Source organism: Brachionichthys hirsutus, unplaced genomic scaffold (genome assembly GCF_040956055.1).
Source record: "Brachionichthys hirsutus isolate HB-005 unplaced genomic scaffold, CSIRO-AGI_Bhir_v1 contig_951, whole genome shotgun sequence".
Taxonomy (NCBI): Eukaryota; Metazoa; Chordata; class Actinopteri; order Lophiiformes; family Brachionichthyidae; genus Brachionichthys; species Brachionichthys hirsutus.
Genome location: NW_027180583.1, coordinates 65,160 through 76,032, shown reverse-complemented (window position 1 = coordinate 76,032; position 10,873 = coordinate 65,160). Strand labels below are relative to the sequence as shown.

The window sequence follows — 10,873 nt, the reverse complement described above, 5'->3', positions numbered from 1 at the left end:
CGGAGCAATCAGACTGGGAATATTCACGGGATTGGAGACGGAGCAATCGGACTGGGAATATTCACGGGATTGGAGACGGAGCAATCGGACTGGGAATATTCACGGGATTGGAGACGGAGCAATCGGACTGGGAATATTCATGGTATTGGAGACGGAGCAATGAGACTGGGAATATTAATGGGATAGGAGACGGATCAATCAGACAGCAATCAAACAAGAAACGTGGGAAATGTGGGATTTTATTGTAAAGCAGAATTTCTGTCTAAAGAAAGGAACCAGCAGGACGACTTCAGCCTTCGTCTCGTTAACAACACAGGAAGTGATTGTGATCCGTGAACAGACAGGAAGCACTGGGGGAGGGGCGGCGTCCAGGAGGAACAAAGACACGCCCGTTTACTCCAACACCTCCGGACTCGTTAGTGTCCGAGTTCCGCCGCAGGTTCCAGGAGGACTGGAAGCAAAGGAAGGATTTCTGAGGACGGACAGCAGAGACGACTCTAGAGGCCGTCAGATGTCTCTCGTCACAGATCACATGACACCAGGACAGGGGTGGGCAAACCTTTTGACGTGCGGGCCACATTGGGTTTGAAATTTTGACCGAGGGGCCGGGCCAGGAGCATTTGGATGAGTGTTTGGCCCAGATATACTAAAGCGCTGCGTGTAGTGTGACAACCTCATAGCACAGTAAACACACAGATAAATGTACAACCCGCTTTACTAACAGTGTGTACGAAGGACTGCGTCTTTCAAATGTGCAAAATAGCCTTTATCCAGGTAGTACGTTTGTCACAATGAATATGCAAGATGCAGCATTTACACATATTTTGGCACAACGGTGTGAGGAGAAATGTAAATAGATTAAAATAGCACAACAGTGTGAGGAGAAATGTAAATAGATTAAAATAGCACAACAGTGTGAGGAGAAATGTAAATAGATTAAAATAGCAATGACACTGTGATCTGTCAAACCTGGTGATTGCATCTGTTTTTAATAAATTTTACTTGAACACGTAAATAAATCAACATTTATTGAAAAAAGATGATCACTTTCAACATTCAAAACATATCAAAACACGAAATACTAAATCTCAATCATTTCTGCTGCACTCATTGTTGTTCCACTGCTGTGCGTAAATGCGCACTTCATTAAAAGAACGGGATTTATTGATCATGACGCTGGACGTCTGCTCACACACGTAGGTCGAGCCAAACAGCAGCATATTCTGTGCCGTCCTCCGGAGGTTTGGAAGCGTTGCTTCGTTAAGTGAGACATAAAAGTCATTCAGGTTAAGAGACTTGAACTTATCGATCGATCAGTTCCAACTGCAGCTCCTGCGGTGCGGTTTCAGGGTCTTGTGACGGGACGGGACACCAGCTGAAGTGATGCGTCAATTTTCTTTAAATCAGAGAAGCGACGGCAGAACTTCCGTTCTTGCATTGATTGCTTGCTGGCGTAGTTTGCATGCTTTGTGGCAAAGTGACGGCTGATATTATATTCAGTTGCAGTTCCAATTATTCCAGCCTTTCTGAATCCCGACAGGATGATTGCGGTTGTCACTGAAGCCCATGCTTTGTCGATCCATTCAATGACTTCCAGGAAAGTTGCATGGCGCATTCTCCCGGTTGCCGTGAAGCTGTGCTCTCCATCCGTCATCCACTGCTCCCACAGGTTACGCAAAACTGACTTAAAGCTCCTATTCACGGAGATATCAAGTGGCTGGAGTATTTTGGTTAAGCCTCCAGGGATGATGGCAGGTATGGAGTTGAAAAATTTTAATTTATTTTTTAACTGTGGTGTGATGTGCGCTCTCATGCTATCCATCACAAGCAGAGCTTTGCGTGCTCTAAAGAAGCCATCCGGTCGCTTATTGTAGCACTTTGTAAGCCACAAGTTCATCATTTCTTGATCAATCCACCCTTTCTCGTTCACGGCGACTTCAACTGAGGAGGATTGGATTTTTGGCATGGTTTTTCGTTTGAAAATGACCATCGGTGGCAGTTTTGATCCGTCTCCACAACATGCCAGCACCACTGTGAAGTGTGATCTCTCATGACCAGTTGTAACGATATTCACACTTTTTTGCCCTTTCTCTGCAACACTTCGGCCCATGGGGATGTCAAAAGTGAGGGGGACCTCGTCCATGTTAATAATATGATCCGGTGTCACGTTGTGATCACTTACATGCTTTTCAATGAACGCGCGGAAACTGTCAACCTTGGCTTGGAAGTCCGCTGGCAGTTTTTGGGACAGTGTCGTCCTAGCTCTGATAGAGAGGCGTTTGCGTTGCATGAAGCGGTAACACCAAGAAGGTCCTCCCGCAAAGCCGTTTATATTCACCTCCCTGGCAACCACCTGGGCGTGGAGACGCAACTGCACCGTTGACAAACCTCTCCCAGCAGCACGTTGTTCAAGCACCCATGCGTGAACTCGTTCCTCCAACTGCGGCCACCTAGCTTGTCGCCCGCGATTAGCTTTCTTTGTTTTCTTCATTTCAGTAAGCGTAACCTCCGCTTTTCGCCAGTCCCTTACAAGTTTTTCGCTCACTCCAAACTTTCTTTCTGCTGCTCGATTGCCGTTTTCGGCTCCATATTTCACTATCTGAAGCTTGTAAGCCGCGGAATATGACTTTCTTTTCGACGCCATTTTCAATCAGCCCTTCTAATTTGTGTTTTTCGATAACAGGTGTGACAGATAACTCTGAACCTCCAGAAACCGCGACAGATTCTGACGGGTCACAGAGTTCCCTGTAACACCTGTTATAGAAATGTGTAGGCTACTGTCTCTGCGCTCACAGATTTTGTAAAAAAAAGCATATATAAGTCGCTCCGATTTATAAGTCGCACCCCCGACCAAACTATGAAAAAAACCGCGACTTATAATCCGGAAAATACGGTAGTTCCAAGTGATCCAGAATCCAGGATCTCTTCTGGATCATCACCGAAATGTAATCATCTGTTCCTGGAAACATTCCCGACAAATCCTGGAAACTTCATCCAGATCCGTCCAGAACTTTTTGAGTTATCTTGCTAACAGCCGGACAGACAAACGGCGGTGGCAAATATGGGTTTTCAAATTTAAGCCCAAATTACCCCCCTTTCAAAAATCACCCCTCTGTGACCTTTTCTTGGACACTATGTAGAACAAATGGACATTTTTGTCTCAAGGGTCGTGGACAGGTTAAACACGGATTACACAGTCAAATTATGGACGTTGAGATTTTGTGACTCCGCCTCACCAAAGAGGACGGTGGTTGTCCTGGAGGGAGTTTAGAATTTCTGAAATGGACTAAACTGTCCAGGAGTTACTCAAGGGTCAACACATCACGACTGTCTTCCCTGGTCCGTCATCGTGGTTCTGGACTCTGAAGCTGAAACCACCTCCTGTTTGCTTCATCAGGTCAAAGTGTCCAATCAAAGCCAGGAGACAGAGACTGGTTCTGTCTGGGTCGCTCACCTGTCCTCTGTCTGTACAGCTTGAATCCAACGGCAGCCGTGAGGACAAGAAGAACCGCTGCAGCGATGACGATGATGATGATGGCGTTCACGTTAGTGGGTTCCTCTGGAGAGCAGAAAACAACAAGTCAGAGAACAACATCCATGTCCCAACAGAACCGTCCTGCAGACGGACACCACCTGGTTGGTGGTCCTGCCGTCCTCCTTAGGTGGTTTCATGTCCACCTGTCCACAGGAGGACGGTCTGTGCTGCTTTCTGTCCTGATGTTGGTTCCAGTCTCAGGGAGACTCGTCCAATGTTCTAATGTTCTAGTGTGTTCTAATGTTCTGACAGAGGTTTGACTTTAAAACTAGAAACTTCTGAAAAATGAAATAGATCCAAAATACTTTTTCTCCAACTCCAGACTGAAACCTCCGAAGCGCTGGAACGCTGCGTCCCTCTGCTGAGGCTGGACAGTCCCACAGCTCTGTGGACCTGTCCTCATGGAGAAACACCAGGTTCTGATAACATCCTGGTCAACATCAGGAATATGGGGAACGTTTTACATCCCAGCTTCTGGAGAAACGAAGGAACGTGGTGAAGAACGCTGATTCCATAAAGGAGCTTTAGAATCAACGTGTCTTCCCACGGTACTGAAGGACTTCATGTTGGACCCGTGTCCCACCCTCCTAGCTTCACGTCAACATTCACTGGGTTCTGGATCATCCTGCTAACAAGCAGATCCAGGTCCAACAGAACCTCCTCCGCAGTTCTGGATCATCCTGCTAACAGATCCAGGTCCAATCAGAACCTCCTCCGCAGTTCTGGATCATCCTACTAACAGATCCAGGTCCAATCAGAACCTAATCCGTGGTTCTGGATCATCCTGCTAACAAGCAGATCCAGGTCCAATCAGAACCTCCTCCGCAGTTCTGGATCATCCTGCTAACAAGCAGATCCAGGTCCAATCAGAACCTCCTCCACGGTTCTGGATCATCCTGCTAACAGATCCAGGTCCTATCAGAACTTCCTCCGCAGTTCTGGATCATCCTGCTAACAGATCCAGGTCCAATCAGAACCTCCTCCACGGTTCTGGATCATCCTGCTAACAGATCCAGGTCCAATCAGAACCTCCTCCGTGGTTCTGGATCATCCTGCTAACAAGCAGATCCAGGTCCAATCAGAACCTAATCCGCGGTTCTGGATCATCCTACTAACAGATCCAGGTCCAATCAGAAACTAATCCGTGGTTCTGGATCATCCTGCTAACAAGCAGATCCAGGTCCAATCAGAACCTCCTCCACGGTTCTGGATCATCCTGCTAACAGATCCAGGTCCAATCAGAACCTCCTCCGCAGTTCTGGATCATCCTGCTAACAAGCAGATCCAGGTCCAATCAGAACCTCCTCTGCAGTTCTAGATCGTCCTGCTAACAGATCCAGGTCCAATCAGAACCTCATCCGTGGTTCTGGATCATCCTGCTAACAGATCCAGGTCCAATCAGAACCTCCTCCGCTGAGGACATGAACTGACTTTACTGACATCGTCCTGCATGAATGAAAGCCCAGTGGACATCGGACCGCCACCACCAACAGAACTATCACTGATTCAAAGGCTTCCGTCTTCTGTGCAGGTACCGGGTTAGGGTTCTGGTACCGTTGTCTGGGTCCCGGGTGGTTTATTGATTATCTGAACTCTAAAGTTACACAGAAAACAGCAAACGACAATAAAAGAAACAAAACTTCTGTCCAACTCTTCAAACCCATGATCTGGACCATCAGAGAGACAGAAATGTGTCCCCACCTTCACCCCCTGATCCCAGTCTCACCCCAGTTGGTCCAGATCTTTCCCTTGTCCAGTCTGGTGACCAAGTCGTCCTTCACACCGAAGAGCTGGAACACACAGTCGTACCTCCTCCAGTCTTCAGCCGCCGCCGATGAAAGGTCCAGGTCCACACTCATCTGGAAGGTTCCGTCATGGTTGGGGAGGATCTCTCCGTGCTCCACCTCCTCAAGAAGCTCCTCCCCATCCTTCCTCCAGAAGAGAGCGGCTCTGTCTGGGTAGAAACCTGTAGCGAAGCAGCTGACGGGAGAGGAAGGAGTCTTCTGGAGGAGAAACACTGAGGGGAGGTCTGGAAGAGGAGACAAAGACACGTTAGAGAGGGGAGCTTTGGAGGAGGAGATAAAGACACGTAAGAGGGGAGCTCTGGAGGAGGAGACAAAGACACGTTAGAGAGGGGAGCTCTGGAGGAGACAAAGACACGTTAGAGAGGGGAGCTCTGGAGGAGGAGACAAAGACACGTTAGAGAGGGGAGCTCTGGAGGAGGAGACAAAGACACGTTAGAGAGGGGAGCTCTGGAGGAGGAGACAAAGACACGTTATAGAGGGGAGCTCTGGAGGAGGAGACAAAGACACGTTAGAGAGGGGAGCTCTGGAGGAGGAGACAAAGACACGTCATCAGGAGTCACTGTTGATGATGATGATGAATATATTTATTAGATAGAATGTTAGAGTACAAGTACAGTCACACAGTAGCATGTATTACAGTACAAATAACGTCAAACATCCTGTCTAAGAGGAGCATTTCAAAAAAGCCCTTGCGGGCTTGTTTCCGTTGAAAGTCCTTCGTACATAAATCATCCACAAAAAACAATACAAATAAAAATAAATCCAATATTAAATTACGCAATTGATGCAACGTAACATTAGAACGACAAAAATAAAATGTTATTACACCGCCAGTGCAAACTAACAATTAATCTAAAATAAATTACACCACTGATGCGAAATGACAATAAATAACTTACATAAATTACAATAAATTACTAAAGCAATTAATACGTGCAACATAGGTGGACAAAAAAAAAGGAGGGGGGGTTTGACCCGGAGAGAGTCGTGATGACTATCTCCGTTTCTGTCCCCCTAAAAGGTGTATTTTTAGGGCCTTTTTGAAGGAGGCCAAAGAGGTGCATGTTTTGAGGGCGGGAGTCAATCCGTTCCACCCTTGGGTGGCCGTATTGTAGAAAGATGATTTACCCATGTTAGTCCTATAGGAGGGGGTAATCAGGTTGTTGTTTGAGCTCCCTCTAGTGTTGTGGCTGTGGGTGTCACTAAATCTGTGGAGGTGTTCCGTCAGGTATGCAGGGATTGAGGGGACTGAGGGCAGAGCTGCATTGACTATTTTAAATGCCAATCCCATTTTGAGTTGTTTAACCCTGTCTTCTACCCTGAGCCATTTTAGGCTAGCAAAATGTCCAGGAAGAAGGTGGGTCATGGGCCCCAGATTGAGGAGTAGCCGAATCAGTTTGTTTTGGGAGGTTTGGAGCCTGGTTTTCAGGGACATTTTGATGTTTGAATACCAGGAGGTGCTAGCATAGTCAAAGAGGGGCTGAACGAGGGCTGCAGCAAGCGTCCGGAGAGCACTTTTGTTGACAAAAGCAGACATTCTGCCCAAAAATCTTGTTCTCTGATTGACTTTTTTGATCACCTTAGTTGCCATACTATCGCCAGACAGGTATTTGTCAAGAACACAGCCCAAATAGGTAATCTCTTCTTTGCTGGAGATGACTGTATTATCGACTGTGACCTTGAAATCATTAACATTTATCTCACGTAGAGAGTGTTTAGACCCAAAAAGAATCGATTCGGTTTTACCAAGATGTAGTGACAGTTTGTTATCAGTAAGCCAAGTACGGATTCTGGTGAGCTCAGAGCTGAGAGCCTCCTCAACCTGCACTTTGTCCTCTCCCGAAATCAGGAGTGCTGAGTCGTCAGCAAACAGGAACAATTTGCAGTTACAGGCAGCATTCATGTCGTTAATGTATAGGAGGAACAGTAACGGTCCTAGAATGCTGCCTTGAGGAACCCCGCAGCTTACCGGGAGGGACGAGGACAAGGTTCCGTTTATGTCTACCATTTGTTCTCGTCCCTCAAGGTACGATTTCATCCAGTTTGTTGATGTGCTATCAAAACCAATCACCCCTAGTTTATTCAATAGGATTGAATGGTTAACGGTGTCAAAGGCCTTCTGGAGGTCCAGCATAACCATGCCGCAATACTTGCCCGAGTCTACTTCACGCTTAATGTAGTCGGTCAGATATATGAGGCACGTGTCAGTGGAGTGGGATGTTCTGAAGCCCGATTGGAATTCAAAGAGGAGGTTATGCTCGGCGAGGTAGCGGTTGATTTGCTCCTGGATTAATCTCTCCATAACCTTTGAGATGGAACAAAGGATGGAAACAGGGCGGTAGTTGCCAGGTTCTAATTTGTTTCCTTTTTTATACAGAGGGATAACCCGCGCCGTCTTGAATTCCTGTGGGACGTGGCACTGATTGATGGATAAATTTATCAGATGGGTTACCACGGGGGCGATAGAGACAGCTGCGTCTCTGAGGAACCGGGTGGGTATGTTGTCAAGGCCTGTGGCCTTGTTAGGTTGAAGGGCAATTAGTTGTTTTAGCACATCAACGGTATTTACAGGTGTGAAAGAGAAAGTGTCCTTTTTAGCACCTAGCTTCTCATAGTGAGTTTGGATGTGGTCAGAACCGTACAGACCTGAATGCGGGGGGAGTTGTCGCCAGAGACACTGAAACAACGCAAATAAACCTCAGAGGAGAGGAGGCGACAAAAGAAGGGAGGAGCAGAGGAGAAGAAGACTGAAGGAGAGAGAAGGAGGACAGAGAGGTAAAGGACAGAGTGTGTCTCTGTGTGTGGGTCAGAAACAGCAGATGAACATGAAGGTTGTTGGTTTGAAACTCCACCAGGTGATGTGCTTCTACCTGTTCTCAGCAGAGAGCTCCTCCCATACTCCAGATACTTCCTCCCCCACTCAGGACACTCCTGGGTGAGGGAATACTTGTAGTATTCCATCAGAGCTCTATTATGATCCCATCTGTGTTTGGTGATGACAGCCTGAGGACTGGGAGCGATCCATGTCTCCGTCTTCAGGTCCAGGACGATGAAGTCTTCTCCATTATAACCGAACTGCTGAAAACCAGTGACCTCTCCAGTCTCATCGTCCCACTCACAGCCAGACATCCGCTGGAAAATGTGGACACCTGAGAGAGAGACAGACTCCAGTCATCGACCTGGTCCTCACTGGACCCAGCAGAACCAGCAGAACCAGCAGAACCAGTCTGTGTCCCGGAGCTTTAGAAACCCAGCAGTGATGCAAAAGGGTTCCTGCAGAGGTGTGTGTGTGTGTGTGTGTGTGTGTGTGTTTACTTCCTACAGCATGAACACGACATTTAATAAACACAAACAAACCTTCTGATTGGTTGAAGCGCTTCTTTAAAGTTTCCATGCTGAATTTGTACCATTCTTGGTTCCCCACATTGATCCTCGTCAGTCGGGTCCAGTACTCTGGATCCTCTGCTGTGACTTTGTCCATCCAGTCCTGTTTGGGTTCTGCTCTCTTGGTCTTACTGTCATAGTGAAACATCTGGACGTCATCGATCAAACCAACGGACACATACTCCGGGAAGTTTGAGACTCCAGAAGACGCCGTCTGGAAATACTTCACAGAGTGAGTCTCTGAAAGAAAAACCAGAATCACGATCTGAAGGTTGAACCTGTTTCCACCTGATGACATCACTTCCTGCTTTCCACTCACACCTGAACCTGTGACCGATGACAACTTCTGGTTCTGATCACAGGTTTGAACTCTGAGGCTCCTGCAGCTGAAACCCAGCAGAACTTCTTCTTCTGTGGTGTCACAAAGTCGCGCTGGTCATTTTCCACCATCAGCTGATAACTGGCATCATTTTCAAGGCCAGATGTCGGAGAGTTTGTGAATTAAAACGGTTTTTTGACCCTAAAGATTTGGGTTTCAGCACCAGAACAAATAAAGGTGTGACCCGGTCCCGAAACACTGTCAGGTCCTGATGGGCAGAACCTGCAGAACCCAAAACCTGTTTCACTCACAACAGATTTTGTGATGAATATTTCTCATTAATATTGATGCATTTAATATTTGAAGAACACGGTTCTATATAAGAAAGAACGCCAGTCTAACACCAGTTATAACACCAGTCAGCAGTTATAACACCAGTTATAATACCAGTTATAACACCAGTTATAACACTAGTTATAATATCCGTTGGATTCAGAGCGGATTCTGATCCTCTGACGTTCCAACATTCCCTCCATCATCAGCTGACGTCTCTTCCTTCTCGTCCTGGTTCTAACAGTTGGTTCTGTTCAGGTATCAACAGGAAGGTTCTCTGATTTGTTCTCTTTGAGTTCTGACACTTCCATTGTTGTTCTCCTCAGAACCTCCGCCGTCGTCTGAAGACGTGGACGTCCTGTTTCTGTGTCACGTCCAGAATGCTGAACAAATCCGTCCCCTGCTCATAGTTCGGTGTGGAAACCGTGCGGTCCAGTCCATGCTGGGTTCTGAGGCTGACACGGGTCAGAACCCATCCAAACGGATCAGGACATTTGTCAGCTGGAGAATAAAGCTGTCCACTCTCTGGTGGACAAACTCTATCATGAAGACGCAGCTTGGAAACCATCTCTAAACCGGTTTGTTGTTGGACCTCAGCAGAACCACCGACCGACACCAGCACACCTCCGTCATCAGGTCTGATGTCCGTCTGAGCCGGAGGTTCTGAACCCATCAAATTAAAGAGGACAAAGAAGGAAGAACTACCTCTGTCCTCCTGTCCCAGTTTGACCTGAAGTAAATGGACTTTACAGGAAGAACTTTAAGATGACGGGTCGGTACCGTTTGGACATTTCTAGACTCCTAACATGTCAGGAAGTCCAACAACAGAACCGTCAACCCAGACAGCAGGATAGAAACTCACCTCCCACCGCTCCAGGTACACCTGTACCCAGAACCAGAACCAGAACCAGAACCAGAACCGAGGTCTTCATCGTGAACTGTCCCATCTGCAGCTCAAACAACAGAACAGCCACAAGATTCTTTAAAGCTTCCAGTCCGACCATCAAGGGTGAAGTGAGGACAAAACACGAGATAAGCGGACTTCCCCGTCCGTCTGAGCCAATCAGGATTTAGTCTGAGCCAATCAGGATTTAGTCTGAGCGATGACGTCACTTGTTACTCGGCAGAACTGTCACAGGCTGTGAATCAAAAGCGAAAGTAGAATGGATCTTATTTTAAGCTGCGTCAGAGTCTTTGTTTGAGCGTCTCAGCAGGTTCTGAGTTCTGGACGCTGAAAACTTCTCGACCAACAGAAACGTGAGCCGCTGTTGATGTTTGATCCGGATGCTGCTCCGCTTTCTGCTCCACTTTCACTGCGCTCATGTTCCTGGTAGAGTCAATGCGGAATAATAAAAGTCCCACCTTGAGTTCTTCAGCTGAGACAACAGAACCCATGATCCGAACAGGGTCCATCTTTACCTGACAGGTTCTGCTGTTGGTGACGTCGAGGCTCGACCTGCTGGTCGTTACCTGAGCTCATCATTTAGCTTCAGTAAG

The 10,873-nt window shown here is 47.2% G+C and overlaps 1 protein-coding gene across 2 annotated transcripts; it reads right to left on the bottom strand.

The window, feature by feature from the left end:
• Positions 1 to 229: 229 nt before the first annotated feature.
• LOC137916048 (major histocompatibility complex class I-related gene protein-like) lies at positions 230 to 10,373 on the bottom strand. 2 transcript variants are annotated; one of them, XM_068759167.1, is made up of 6 exons: positions 10,239 to 10,373; positions 8,698 to 8,964; positions 8,211 to 8,489; positions 5,262 to 5,564; positions 3,455 to 3,559; positions 230 to 472 (listed from the first exon to the last, which is right to left on the bottom strand). In XM_068759167.1, the coding sequence occupies exons 1-6, from the start codon at positions 10,321 to 10,323 to the stop codon at positions 417 to 419; spliced, it is 1,095 nt and encodes a 364-aa protein (XP_068615268.1). In that variant the 5' UTR covers positions 10,324 to 10,373; the 3' UTR covers positions 230 to 416. The 2 variants fall into 2 exon arrangements, with proteins under 2 accessions (XP_068615268.1, XP_068615269.1); XM_068759168.1 differs by having other exon boundaries at positions 230 to 451.
• Positions 10,374 to 10,873: the final 500 nt, after the last annotated feature.